This window comes from Mastigoproctus giganteus, chromosome 11 (genome assembly GCF_048544385.1).
Source record: "Mastigoproctus giganteus isolate SK-2022 chromosome 11, ASM4854438v1, whole genome shotgun sequence".
NCBI lineage: Eukaryota > Metazoa > Arthropoda > Arachnida > Uropygi > Thelyphonidae > Mastigoproctus > Mastigoproctus giganteus.
In genome coordinates this window covers 41,172,850-41,188,578 of record NC_143585.1, presented here as the reverse complement: position 1 = coordinate 41,188,578, position 15,729 = coordinate 41,172,850, and the positions used below count along the sequence as shown (strand labels likewise).

General features: G+C 36.4%; 1 protein-coding gene across 2 annotated transcripts in view; it reads left to right on the top strand.

The window, feature by feature from the left end:
* The window catches only part of LSm1 (U6 snRNA-associated Sm-like protein LSm1), a 38,106-nt gene extending 23,179 nt beyond the window's left edge, over nucleotides 1-14,927 (top strand). For both annotated transcript variants that reach the window (XM_090384820.1, XM_090384821.1), the window contains exon 4: nucleotides 14,657-14,927. In XM_090384820.1, the coding sequence (XP_090240946.1) occupies nucleotides 14,657-14,827 (171 nt within the window). In that variant the 3' untranslated portion in view covers nucleotides 14,828-14,927. The remainder of the gene's footprint in view (nucleotides 1-14,656) is intronic.
* The last annotated feature ends 802 nt before the right edge of the window (nucleotides 14,928-15,729 follow it).

Here is a 15,729-nt window from a genome sequence, read left to right as displayed (position 1 = left end):
TGTCTGGATCGTTCAACTGCTTTATGTTTTAAACAGGTTTTTATTTTATTTTATGTTTAGGTACGAATCTCATGGGCAAGTGGTCCAAATCTAGGAGGGGTACCTTTTATCTTCCCACCTGTATCATGGCACGATGCAGGTGTACTCATTTACGACTGAGTGAGTCGGAGCGATAGCGTAAAAGAAAATGCTCAACATTTCTCCGTTCCACCTATCTTGTTCGCCAGGCAAGTTATGGAATGCGCCTTATTGATTATCTGTTTCTAGTGGGTAACCTTATTGGTTACCCACTAGAAACAGATACGCTGAATATTACATCAAATTTCAATTGTAGAAAGTTTTTTGCTTCTTTATTCCTATTAAATTTGCAATCAAATGTTCTCCAAAAAGCAACTTCACCAAATTTAGCTTTTATGTAATTTTGAAAATACAATAGATTTAATTGGGGAAAAAAAATTGCAAGTAAATAAATAAAAAATTTCTTTCGTGAAAATTTTGAAACTACTTGCCTCGTTTAGACTCTTCGTTCAGTGCTTGCGGGAGTGACGCATAGTATTGTGCCTTTGTTATCTTCAATATTTTTATTTAAAATTGTCGGTGATATAAATTCCTACTAATTAATATTTATTACTCTTAATATGTCTAAGATGAAATCAAATGTATGGAATTATTTTGCTCGAAAAAGCCAAGATGAAGCACAATGTTCGAAATGTCAGAAGATAATGAAGTCATCTGGAGGATCTACATCATCTTTGATGTTGCATTTAAAGAAAATGCATCAGATTGACATTAAACAAGATAACAGTGAACCTCCCGTAAAAATGGTAAGAACATTAGAAAACTTTATCGTTAAAAAATCTATGGAAGAAGAGATTTCAAAATTAGCTGCTTTAGATGGATTTTCTTTTAATTCAATTGCGAAGAGTGAGTTTATACAATCAAACCTTCACCTTCAGAGAAATAAATATGATAAATTACCACCAGCCTCAGTGAATGGAATTAAAAATATGGTTCTAAATTATTATAAAACTAAGAAAGAAGAACTCATTCAGCATTTCAAAAATTCATTGGTTTTGAGTGCATGGTATTCATTGACTCTAGACGAATATATGTCTATACAAAATAAAAAGTATATGAATATAAATGTGCATTCAAAAGACAATCATTGGTCATTAGGTCTTATTGAGATTAATGGTTCACTTGATAGCAGAAGAACTGAGCAAATTGTGAATGGACACTTGAAGGAATTTGGTTTGAACTTGGATGAGGATATTGTTGCCTGTACCACCGATGGAACACAATGATGATTATGTTTGGCAAGCAAATTACGCCTAATCATCAACAATGTATAGCCCATTGTATACATCTGTCAGTTATAGATGTACTTTATGAAAAAGCAATCAATTATGGTGCCACAGTATCTGAGTCTCCCAAAGACAATGAAGAAAATGAAAATAATGAAGAAAGTAGTAATGATGAAAAAGTTGAAGAAAGACAGCAAGGCATGCTTTATCAAACCGACTTTACCAATGAGCTCATTTATTTCTTCAATCCAATGGCCAATATTGCACAAACTATTAACAAAGTCAGAAAAATTTGCAAGCTTTTTCGAAAATCGCCTACCAAAAATGACATATTACAAAATTTTGTTAAAACAAAATTTAATGGTAAAGAATATAAACTTATATTAGATTGCAAGACTAGATGGGATAGCACATTCTGTATGATTGAGAGATTTTTGAAATTGAATAATTGCATTCCAAATGCTCTATGTGCAGTACTGTCAACTGAAGCTGTGTCTGACGATGACTGGAAAACACTTGAATTGCTATGTGAAACTTTGCGACCAGTTGAAATGATTCTGAAGGCTATAACCTAAGAAGATACAGACTTACTTAAACAGAGTCTTCAATAGAATTTCTGCTTGCTAAGCTTGATACAGCAGAAAACCCATTTGCTTTAAAGTTTCACCAAAGCCTTTTGCAGCGTTACAATGCAAGACAAAATTGCCAAACTGTGGCTTTGCTGAACTATCTACACAACCCCAAAAAGTTTAGGAAAGAAGATTCAGGTTCAAGAACTTTTGATTTTCCAAATTGCCAAACTGTGGCTTTGCTGAGCTATCTACACAACCCCAAAAAGTTTAGGAAAGAAGATTCAGGTTCAAGAACTTTTTATTTTCCAAGTAAGCAAGTTTTGAAAAGCATGCTGTAGAGATTTATCAGAGATTATTTGCAAAACATTCCGAAGGAGTCTTAGCGTTGAATGAAGAAACTGAAAATAAACGAACTGTTCTTTTAGAAGAAAACAAAGACTCATCTAGTTCCGATGTTGGAGATACACTCATGCGAGAGTATGATAGTGTAATAAAGAGATTAACTGAAGAGCCTTCAAAATATCCGAGTGAATTGGAAATCAGCAAAGAATTTAAAATTTTGGAGGCAACTAGCAGTAGAAGTGAAAAGCTGGAGAAAGTTTATAGAGCACTGCTGACCATTAAACCAACAAGTGTCCAATCTGAGAGAGTGTTTTCGACCACTGGTCTCTTTAACACAAAAATAAGGTCAAGTCTATCAGAAAAAATGCTTAATATACTGTGTTTTTTAAAGGTTCATTTTCAGAAAAAAAACTGAGCAATAAATAGTAAAGTAATTTCCCCAAGCTGTTTTTTTTTTCACATTATTTTTATTTATTTATTATTATTATTATTATTATAAGGCTTATTATTTTTTTGTTTACTATACGAGAAGATAGTTTTTATTCAAAGGATTTGAATACAATTTGTAATTTTGTATAATCTCAAGCTGGTTACTTTTTTGGAGCATTTTATTTATTTATTTTTTTTTTACTATAAGAGGTGATAGATTTTGTTTAAAAGATTTGATTACGATTTGTACAATCTACCCAAGATAAAATAAATACCTGTGTTATAAGCTTTTAATTATTTTCCCTAAGTCTGAGAAAATCGGTTTTAAAACCAGTTTTAAAAGTAAACTTTGGTTAAACTCGGTTTTCAAATTTCTCGGTTTTATGCAAGCCCTAGCTCTAACTGCTGAGCCTGCATCATCCCTAGGTATTTGTAAGTCTCTCCTTCTGTCATAGCTTTGATATCTTTACCACTAAGCAGCTGGTAGTTTTGGCCAACTAATTTTCCCTGGTGCAGTGTGTGTGTCTTGCATTTGTCTAGACGAAATTCCATCCTGATGTCCTTGCTGAATTCTTCAGTGATCGAGTAATTGCTGGAGTTGCTTCTCGTTTGCCGCGAAGAGCTTGATGTCATCCATGTACATCAGGTGGGTGAGGGTGTACAGGTTCTTCCTTCCTTCCTTCTTTGAGGTTATTATTGTTGTTGTTATTATTAACCTTTCAGGAATACATCCAAAGAGCTAGGATTTTTTTTTTTTTTTTTTTTGGGAGCTTTGGAGGTATGTATATCTGTGATTTGAAGTTTGCTTGAAACAGTTGCTCATTGTACTTTTGTATGAATTTTCTTGAAATTTTTCCAGTACATGCCACCATCTCTTATCTATGTTTCCAACAAATTGTAGACCCAGTTTATAAAAGGTAAAGGCACAAGAATAACTCCGAAAATCGAGAGGAGGATGAGTTGTACCTATTGATCTCAGTTATCCAATTTGGACTTATAAAAGCGAAAATTAGGGAACATCTCTGGAATTCAGATCCGGCTGACAAAAGTGAATCAAGTGATACATTAATAGATGTAGAAGATATTTCATTAAAAAAAAAAAATTATTTATTTATTTTTTTTTTATCATCCAGATTTGATTTTTGATAAAATTTTACTCTGGTGTTTGGCAGTAAAATCAAAATATGCACAAATTTATAGTTTAACGTACAGGCAACCCCCATATAACACAATTAGAGAATTGTGACAAAACTTGCATAACATGATATTTTTGAGCTTTTGTGTGGGGAAATCAGCCGACCAGGCTAGCCAGGTAGGTAAAGTGCCTGCCTGGCAACCCAAAGGTCACGGGTTCGATTCCCGCCTTGGATCACAGTAAAATGCAAAAAAACTTTGGGAGGTGCATTATGGCCATAGAAGCCGATGTGCCAACAACTAACAAGGGGAAAAAAAAAAAAAAAAAAGCGGGGAAACCCTGCTATTATGTTGGATGTAATTATTCAACATTTCCATTCTGTTTTTTGTGAATCCTCACTGTTGACTCGCTAGCCGTTATGCAAGAAGAAATTATTGGAAAATCCCCATATTTTATTTTGTTGAGAAATCCCTGTGCTATTGAACTTGTGGGAAAATCTAGATTTCAAAGTTTTATTACTAATGCATAACATGCCAGGCCATCCAAAGGATTTAAGTCATCCAAACATTGAAGTAATGTTCCTGCCACCTTATACAACTTCTTTAATTCAGCCATTAGGTCAAGGCATTATATCTATCTTTAAAACTCATTACAATCAGAAAATTGTTGCAATGGATTTTGGAAAAAGCTGATTCTGAATTTATTGATGCAGTGGAGGCATGGAAACATTTTTCAGTTGTGGACTGTAAAAAGTTGCTACAATGGATAAAAGGATGATTGAGTGGGAGAAGGCACAGTGGTAATCAGTGGACACTGCTCTTCATGGACTAATGTTATTAGTGGTTAGTGAGTTCCCCAGGGATTCGTGTTGGGCCCATTGTTGTTTTCTGTATTTATTAATGATACTGATGAAAGTATATCGGGCTTAATGTCCAAGCTTTCAGACAATATGAAGGGTGGTAGAGTTGTTAGTGACAGTAAGAACGGTACACTACTTGAATGGTTTGAGCAAGCTCAATGCTGATGGGATTCTTCCTCTTGCTCAGATTCTGCACCTGAGGGGGCATAAATTGAAATTAAGGAAAGACAGTTGTAGAATATATGTGCAGAAATTCCCTTTAACTTGTTAAACTCTACAGTGGGTGATTGTAGAAGTTGACAGCTTAAATAAATTCAAGGCTGAACTGGACAAACTTTTGGAGTGAATGGATGGGATGGGTGAAACAGGAAAGGAGTTTTTTTTTTTTTGGGTGATGCTATATAAGCTTGCTTTTTTGCATCATATACCTTTACTAATACAAATGCTAATTGCCTTATGCTGATAGACCAAGTTCAAACTTCTGAGAGAAACTGGCAACAAATATAGGTATCAGAATTATAGCTTTATTACTCAAGAAGTAAAACCGCCGACATTAAATGCGTGTTGGAAAAATGTATGGCCAGAGTCAGTTCAGTTCATTCAGGAAATATGGTCGAACTGGCAGAAAACAGAATCAGTGGGATAATAGAATTTGCTAAGTCGGTAGGAGGGGAAGATTTTGATGATATGACTCCCGAAAATGTTCAAGAATTACTGGTAGAAAAAGAGGCTGCCGAAGCAGATTTGGTAGAAGTAGCAATGGAAGTGGAAATTTGGTGGTAATTGATTTGGTAAACCAAATCAATTCAGAGGATGATAGTGCAGATGAAATTTCTGAATCTCCAAATTTTACACTAAAAAACATACTGGGAGGCATAAACGAAGCCTAGCAATTAGAATCTTATTTTTCCAATGCAGATACTTCAACTGAAAGGAGCACAAAGTTCAAAAGGATCTTCAAAAATGCTTAGCTCCATACCATGAAATTTACAAAGATCTATGAAGCAAAAGTAAACAAACCCGGATTACTGATTTTTTAAAGAGAGTAGAAGATACATAAAATCTAGATGCTGCAGAAGCAAATTCAGAAAGTGAAGATATTCTGCAACAGAGAAAACGTTTTCGTTTGATTGTGCTTAGCAGCAATGAAGAGGAAGAAAATTAGATGAATGTACGTTATCTGACATATATGTATCGCAGTTTGTAAGACATTTGTTCATTTATTACTATTTTTAATATAAATTAAGTTTGCAATAGTTATAAAAAAATTTTTGTTAGCTTTTTGAACGTAATCCCCTTTTTGTGCTGGTTCTTAGTCCCGTATAACACAGTTTCGCACACTCTACACGAGATTTTATAGCAACCTAACTACTGTGTTATATGAGGGTTACCTATATTTATGTACTAAGTTTACATTTCTATAAAATTTAAAAATTCTACAAAAAACCACAGAACCTGTTTCTATTGAAAATTTACTACTGGAGTCTACATATGGCAAACTCACTTGTTGTGAAGGAGGTAGTGTAATATTTTTTTCAAGTAATGTGTCAACAATTCTGATGGATTGTAGACACTCCGTGAGATGTAATGCAAAAATCATATCATGTATTGCGGATATCTCATTACTGGATTGCTCAGACTTTCACAATGCCTGCTTACAAATTTAAAAGCCCCCAAAAAGAGTTCAAACGAAGTATAGGTAATGGTATGCACTGTCTTGATTTCTGCACTGCACTATAATTCTTGCACTGCTTCTAATGGAAAAATGCAGCAGCCTGGAATGCAAGATGTCAGGGATTTCAGACCCTGCTTTGGAAAAGTAAATACATGGGCTGTGTAGGGGTAACTAAGAGTAAGAACATATGTATATGTACTTGCATGTACACTAATACTAGGAAAATTGTAAATAAATTTGAAGTACTAATTACTTCATGAAATGCAGACATTGTAGGGATAGCAGAGATGTAGTGTCACCCAGACATAAGCAATGTGGAATTTGAATATAGGCATTACAATGTATACAGTAAGAACAGACAGGGCAGGAGGGGTGGAGGGGTTATCTTAGTTAAGCAAATTTAATCTAAAGTAGTGCATCCAGTCAGCATGAGTGACCAGTGAAACGTTGCGTCAGTTTGGTGTGATATAAGTACTGGGAAACAAAATGGAGAGTAAGAGTGTGTTATATGCCTAATGATTGTGATGAGTATGCCAAACAACTATACAGAGAAATAGAGTAAATCAGAATGTCTTATAATGGGGAATTTTAACTTTCCAGATGTTGTCTGGAATTTGTGGGTTGGTCACTCACACACTAGCAAGACTTTTGTAGATTTCTTGGATAACTGTTTCTACAGTAGCATGTAAGAGAGGCAACAAGAGAAAGCAAAACTCTTGATCTGGTTATCAGCAGTGATTCTACATGCATTAAGAATGTGCAGGTAAATGATCCATTGGGTTGCAGTTATCACAATGTACTAATGTAGAATTTGATTACACATAATTACTGTCAAGGGTAAAGGGAAAGGGAGAGGCCTTTGCTTTTGTAAGGGTGACTACAGTGGTCTCAGACAGTTTTGATGATGTTACCAACAGAAAATTCTAAATGGGAAGCATTCATGGAAGTAATCATCAAAGCTACTAGGCTTTTCATACCAACAAAGAAATACTGTTCAGGGTTTAGACCTAAATGGATGTCAGGTGAACTATTGAGTCACATGACAGAGAAGAAAAGTGCATGGGATGCATATAAATTATCAAGTGATGCAGAAGGCTATGGTGTATATATATATAAATTATTTTATAATCAACTCACAAAGGAGATTAGGCAAGCTAAAGCAGATTATGAGAAGTCTCTGGCAAAGAATGCAAAGAAAAGCAGCAAAGACTTATATGCTTCTTTAACAGTAGAAGGAAGGAGTTGAATCAAATTGGGCCACTTGAATCAGTAGGTTAACTGTTGACGACCCTACTCAGGTTACTGACAAATTAAATAAGTATTTTTCATCTACATTCACACATGAGGAATTCTTTAGAGGAGGGGATGCCAGAAATTTATCAAACTCTAACAGGGAACTAAATGACTGTGTGATAACTGAAAGAAAAATTGTTGAAGCTCAACATAAAAAAGGCACGTTGCAGATGGGATCCATCCAATCATATTAAGCGAGGCGGCAAAGGTGGTCAGCAAACTCTCACTCATAATTATGAGAGCACCTTTTGATTCAAAGGAGGTCCGTATGGACTGCAGTTGTGTGAACGTATCCCCAATTCATAAAGGGAGATCAAAAGATGACATGAGTAATTACAGACCTGTTAGGTTAACAGGTCTATAATTTCATCTGTTCCAGGGAAAATAATGGAGTTACTGGTTAGATAGGTAATGCAGAACCACCTGGACAGGAATGCACTAATACTACAGTCACAGCATGGATTTGTTAAGGGGCAGTCTAATATATAAGGAATGCAGAATTGAAATTCAGAGAGTACAGTGTGTACAGAAAGGATAGGAAGGGAGGATGGTTTATACTGTTAGTTAATAAACACAAAATCTAAGGAAGTGCATCCAGCTGATATGGGTGGTGCAATGTTGAGTCATTTTTGTATAACAAAAGCACTGGGGAAGCAAAATTGAGAGTAGGAGTGTGTTGTAGGCCTAATGACTCTGAGTACAATGAACAATTGTACAGAGAAATAGAGTAGGCCAAAAATCAGTTTGTCTTATATTGGGGACTTTTAACTTCCTAGATATTGACTGGAACTTGTGAGTTGGTCACTTGCATGCTATCAAGGCTTTTGTGGATTTATTGGATCATTGTTTTCTACAGCAGCATGTTCTAGAGGCAACTAGAGGGAGTAATAGTCTTGATCTGATTATCGGCAGTGATTCTTGATGCCTTATGAATCTTCAGATAAAGGAACCACTAGGTGGCAGTGAAGAGAAGGGTTTTTGCATTTGCAAATATGACTATGGCAGTCTTAGATAGTTTTTAAATTCTCTATGATTGGACCAACTGATGATGTTACCAACAGCAATTTCTAAATGGGAAGCATTCAAGGAAGTAATCTTAGAAGCTACTTGACTTTTCATACCAATTAAGAAATACTGTACAAGGTTTAGGCCTAAATGGATAGCAGATGAACTAATGAGACTCAAGGCAGAGAATAAAAATGCAAGGGATGCATATAAATTATCAGGTGACACAGAAGACTGTGGTAGATATAAGCTAGTCTGTAATCAAGTCACAAAGGAGGTTAGGCAAGCAAAGGCAGATTATGGGAAGTCTTTGGCAAAGGATGCAAAGAAAAACAGCAAAGAATTCTTTACTTACATAAACACTAGAAGATGGGGATGAATCAGATTGGTCCACTTGACATCGACGATTCAGTTGTTGATGAACCTGCTTAGGTAGCTGACAAACTGAATGAGTATTTTGCATCTACAGAGTGAATGAGAAATCACTCCCTATTTTAAAAATATTATATTTCCTAAAATATACAACATAGCACTGCACATTTTTTTTCTTATTTGTAGTTTATTGTTTGCCATTAGTTCTCTGAAAGTTACAAGTTGATGATACCCCCAGCATTTTCCACACATTTTTTTTAAATGGGCAGGTACATTTTCTGCGGCCTTCCTTAAAAATTGGACAGGAACACTGGATATGACCTGACGGACCTTGTTTTCAAGTTCATCAATATTCTTAGGTTTACTCTTATATACTTCTTCCTTGGCCCATCCCCATAAAAAGTAATCACATGGAGTTAGGTCTGGACTTTGTGTAGGCCATTCTGTGGATCTCCAGCGTCCTGGGAAATGCTCATTGAGCTACTCCCTAACAGTCAAAGCCAAATGCGGGGGAGCACTGTCTTGCATAAACATCAACTCCTGAGCATTTCCCCATGCAGAAATTGTAGGCCACACAAAATTTTGCAACATTTCTAAGTATCGTTCACTGTTCACGGTGTCTCGTATCAGATATGGTCCAATGATACGAGAAGAAGTTGTACCGCACCACACCGTCACTTTCGGCTTGTTCTGCATTCTTTCAACCATCTCCTGGGGATCTTTATGTGCCCAATAATGACTATTATGTCAATTAACAAATCCCCCTACATGAAACACAGCCTCATCTGTCCAAAGAATGTTTTTGAACAGGTCTGAAAAATATTCCTCCCATATGAACATCATTTCACAAAAATCAACGCTCCTGTCCCAATCTTTCGGGTACAATTGCTGCACATAATGTGGCTTCCATGGTCAATATTGTAAGTCTTTATGGAAAACAACACGCACAGCATGACATGTTAAACCGCTCTCTGTTGAGGTCTGCCGAGCCGACTGGGCTAGCCGGGTGGGTAAAGTGCCTACCTAGCAACCCAAAGGTCGCGGGTTCGATTCCCGCTTCGGGCTTGGATCAAAGTACTGCAAAAACCTTGGGAGGTGTATTATGGCCAAAGAAGCCTATGCGCCAACAACTACCAAAAAAAACGAAAAAACGAAACGAGGTCTGCCGTGTGGATTTCAAAGGGGTTCGATCGAAAATCTCTTTCAGTTGATTCACACTTTCCTCATACCTTGACGTCGAAGGCCTACCAGATCTCTTGCTGTCCGCCACACCTACCAGTCATCAATAACTTTTTGTGACAGTTTTTGATTGTTTTTTGATCGAAAACAGCATGCCTGCCATGTTGACTCCTCCATCACCATTGCACTTGGACAACTGACTGCCATACCTGGCGTCAATTTTAACTCTTTCCTCAATGGATAGTACACTGGCCATTTCTATGGGATTTCACAGGGATCTGAAACTATGAAATTTCATAGAAAATTCATACACAAGGAACTCTGTAGGGAAAAGGAGGCCAGAAACTTATTGAACTCCAGCAGGGAGCTAAATGATTTTGTAATAACTGAGAGCAGAAGGGAAGAGAAATTGTTGAAGTTAAACATAACAAAGGCACCTGGGGTGGATGGCTTCTATCCAGTTATATTCAAGGAGTCAGCAAAGGAAGGAAGTAAATCCTTAGCCATAATTATGAAAGCTTCCTTGGACTCAGTGGAGGTCCCCATAAATTGGAGATGTGCAAATGTGACCCTAATTTACAAAAGGAGATCAAAGGATGACACAAGTAATTGCAGACCTGTTTGTTTAACTTCTGTTCCAGGGGAAAATAATGTAGTCATTGGTTAAAGAAGCAATGCAGCATCATCTAGACAGGACTGCAGTTATAGTTCAGACACAGCATGGGCTTGTTTAGGGGATGTCTTGCCTGACAAATTTGACTGGATTCTATGATGTGGTCACAGAGGAACTGGATGCAAAAAAAATAATTCTATCATATACTTTGATTTTAGAAATGCTTTTGATACTGTTCCATATGGAAGACTACTGTACAAATTGGAGCAGAATGGCATTAAGGGCAAGTTGCTAAAATGGATAAAAGAATGGGTGAGTGGGAGAAGACAGAGAGTGGTATTCAGTGGACACTGCTCTTCATGGACTAATGTTATTAGTGGAGTCCCCCAGGGTTCAGTGTTGGGCCCATTGTTGTTTTCTGTATTTATCAGTGATATTGATGATGGTTAATGTCAAAGTTTGCAGACAATAAGAAGGTTGGCAGGGTTGTTAATGACAGTAATGACAGTACTCTACTGCTGCTGCTGTTGTTGATGTTATTTGGTTTTTAGGAGCATTAGCAACTAAGGCCATATTGCTCCGGGTATATGCGGTGGTCATTCCCTGACCTTTCCGCATCCTCCGTATTTGGTGGTCATGGGCTCGAACCCCGGTCTAATCGAGAAGCGTGTGCTCACCTGGCTACGGAGGCGGCTTACACTACTGCAACAGGATCTAGAAAAGTTGAACAGATGGGCTGAGAGGTGGCAACTGAAGTTTAACATTGACAAACATAAAGTACTGCATATGGTCAGTGCTGATGGGATTCTTCTTCCTCTTGCTCAGATTACTCACCTAATGAGACATAAATTCAAATTGAAGAAAGACAGTTATAGAATAGATGCATGGAAGATTGCCTTTAACCAGTGGGTGGTTGATAGTTGTAACAAACTTCCATCTGTTGCAGTGGAGGTCAACAAGTGTGACTTCTGAATATGGTGCTGTTTCTTGTATTCTGTGTATATTGTAAACTCCTCTGACCGTTTGGTCGTCCCGGAGTATAAACAGAAAATTTATTTTATTTTATTTAAATTCAAGGCAGAACTAGACAAAACATGTGGAGTGAATGGATGGGTGAAATGGAAAAAGTATTGTTTTTTTTTTTTTTTTTGGCTGATGCTATATAAGCTTGCTTTCTTGCATCATATGCTTCTACTAATGCTAATGCAAGGTACTGCATATAGGTAGCACTAATCCCAGAGTAACTTATCAACTGTGTGGTATTACACAGTTGATAAGTTCTACTAGGGGTAGTGGAAAATCAAAAAGACTTACTGGTAATTGTCAGATATGAACTTCTCTGAGAGGTGCAGACATGCTGCCAGGACAGCTCATGGGTTTTTGTCAATGATATACAGAAACTTTGCTAGTGGGGATAAGGTGATTATCCCTTTGTAAAAGGCTATGGTCAGGCCACACTTTGAGGACTGTGTACAGTTCTGGAGGCCTCACTTTAGGAAGGATGTAGATATGCTGGAATGGGTGCATAGAAGCAACCAGATTGGTGAAGGGAACAAAAGGGTGCTCACCTAGAAAGGCTTCAGTGCTGCAAATTGCAAAGTCTGAAGACTAGACACCTGCAGGGTGATCTGATTGAGGTGTTTAAGGCCTTAAATGAATTTCATGTGCTTAATGTGAATAGCATTATTCCTCTTGCTGTGGCTACACACGTGAGGGGCCTAAATTTAAATTGAAGAAAGATGGTTGCAGGATAGGAATGAGGAAGTTTGCCTTCAGCCAGAGGATAGTTGATTGTTGAAACAGGCATCCACCCATTGTGTTGTAATTGGATGGTTTGAATAAATTCAAGAAAGAACTAGACAAATTCTTGGAGAGTATGGATGCTTGAAGTGTGTAGTTTTTTTTTTTTTTTTTTTGGCTGATGCTATATAAGCTTTTTTTCTTTTGCATCATTTGCCACTACTACTACCACTTTTAGTAGTAGTAGCAGCATGTGATGCAAGAAAGCAAGTGTATGAGCTTATGCAGCATCAGCCAAAAAAAAAAAAAAAAATTTACAAAACAATTCCCTCTAAATGTTTGTCCAGTTCCTCCTTAAATTTATTTAACCTATCAACTTCCTCAACAACAGATGGAAGTTTGTTCCAGCAATTAACCACCCACTGGCTAAAGGCAAATCTCTGCACATCTATTCTACATCTGTCTTTCCTCAATTTGAATTTATGCCCCCTTAGGTTCGTAATCTGAACAAGTAGAAGAATCTCATCAGAATTCAGTGTGCTCAACCCATTCAAGGCCTTATACACCTCAATCAGATCACCTCGCAGGTGCCTAGTCTCCAGCCGCTGCTATTTGCAGAACTTAAGCCTCTCTTGGTAAGAGGATCCCTTCATTCCCCTCACCAATCTTGTTGCCCTTCTCTGTACATGCTCAAGAAAATCTACATCCTTCCTAAAATGAGGCCTCCAGACCTGTACGCAGTACTCAAGGCGTGGCCTGACCATTGCCTTATAGAGAGGGACAATCACCTCCTTTTCCCTGCTAGCAAAATTCCTGTATATCATTGACAAAACCCCATGACCTGCCCTGGCAGCATGTCTGCATTGCTCAGAAAACTTCATATCTGCCTGCACAATTACTCCCAGGTCTTTTTCATTTTCTACCACCTTAAGTGTAGTACCACACAGTTGGCATGTTTCTCTGGGGTTACTTCTACCCATATGCAGTACTTTGCATTTGTCAATGTTAAACTTCAGTTGCCACTTTTCAGCCCATCTGCCAAATTTTCTAGATCCTGTTGCAGTAGCACACTGCCATTACTGTCATTAACAACCCTGCTAACCTTTGTATCATCTGCAAATTTCGACACTAAGCCTGATATACCTTCATCAGTATCGTTGATAAATATACAAAACAACAGTGGGCCCAAGACCAAACTCTGTTGTACTCCATTAATAACATTAGTCCACAAAGAGCAGCACCCAATGGGAAAGTAAATAGCATTATACTTTACCATTGGGAGTAAAGTCTTTTTTTTTTTAGTAGTTCAATACTGAGGTAACTTGTGGCTGATGTACCTCTACAATATGAGATCATTGAAAAAAATTGATGTAACCTAATTTTTCCCATTACTATGTACAAAATGAGACTATACCTTACTAATATAATAATGTTTTATAATTCTATGGCATAAAGCTTTCTCCCTAAGTTCACTTGTTTTTTATTTTAAATTGATATCATGTCATGTATTTTGGATATCTTAAAAGTAACCAGGCAGAATTTTTGGACTAACTGCAGCAGGTCAGGCGAGGTGGTTCAAATGAGTAGGGATCACATGATCAAGATACTGGCAGCCAAATTTACTTTCATAATAAACTTTTGACAGTAAAAAGGGCTCATTTTGAAATGTGTACTTGTGCATGTAAATTTAAAAAGTGATCCTATGAACAGTTCACAGATCAAAAAGGGATATCTCCTGGTTTTTTTGGTTTTTTTTGGAGGCAAAAGCATAGAACAGTTGCTAAATGTAACAAGTACAAAGAAAAATATATGGCATAAAATATTTTTGATAATACCCTGCATTACCTTTCCATTTCCATCATTTATATGTTGCTGAGTTCTTGTTTTAGTTTAATCTTTTATGAGATTGTATCACAGAGGTACCTTCATCTGTATTCTCATTGTGGAGATTTGTAACTTTGCCCTTCCACTATTCTGAATTGTTCCCTTTCCCTTTATACTCTGAAATATTCTAGAATTGCTACTTTTTCTCTGTAGGAAAATTTTGAACAATGTTTTTCTTGCTCACTACTGCCTTATCTGATGTTTCTATCAAAAATCAGTATAAGAAATTGAGTGTTTCATTTTTTTCTCTTTAGGACTTGGAAAAAGAACAGAATACATCACTACAGCAAGTCTCAGTGGAAGAAATTTTAGAAGCACAAAGGGTAGAACAAGAAATTCAGCAGGAGAAAGAAAAACTAAGAGGAAAAGCACTTAAAGAACGTGGCTTGTTTTATCATTTTGATCCTACGCAAGAAGATTTTTAAAAATATTGCTTGTTTTGTACATAGCTGTGTATGGAAAATTTTTCTATTTTTGTTTGTCACTGAATAAAGTGTAAAACATCACCAGTATTTCCCACTTACAGTATATTGCAGCTAATTTTTTTTTTTTTTTTTTTTTTTTTACATTTTATTCATTATCTCAAAACGATACTTAAATTATTATTATTTTTTAGCCCATTATGTTTTGGGACATCTTAAAAGTAAACGTTTTTATTTAATATCACATCTGATACAAAGCAGTATGAATCCCTTCTTCCTTAGATGCACATAATTATTGACTTGATTTCAGAACAAAAGTTAGTTTTTTCTATAAACTATGATTATATAGAAAAATGTATAAAGTTCTACAAGACTACTCATCCACAGTGGAAGTTCATTATTACAAGGCTCATCAAAGAAACAAAACAAAATAAAACTAATGCCTCGGTGCAATTTTTATTATCTATAGTTAGAAGGGCTTAATCTAATAAGAGGGAAAAATTTAGAATATTAACAATATACTGGCTTGTCATGATATAACCTAGTGTAAAATATATTTTTTTTATATTGATCAGTGTTATAAGTGAAATTGTATGTATATTATTAAAAACACTTTGTCAAAGGCAAACATCATATATTGTGATTTGCATATAAGAAACAAGAGGTAGTGGCAGTGAAATTCATAGTTATCAGAGTTATGTTCTCTTTGGAACAAGCCATTTCTCCTCCCCACTGTAATGCAGTGGCTGTCCTCAAAGCCAAGAGAAGAGAGAGTGACAAAAATAAAGGCTCTTTCTCAATTCTTGAATCCTTAAAGCCAAAAGAAGAGAAAAGAGAATGAAGAAGTGTAATGACCTTTGCTCGGTTCAATCCTTGAAGAAATTGAAAGAGATTTGGTGTATTAT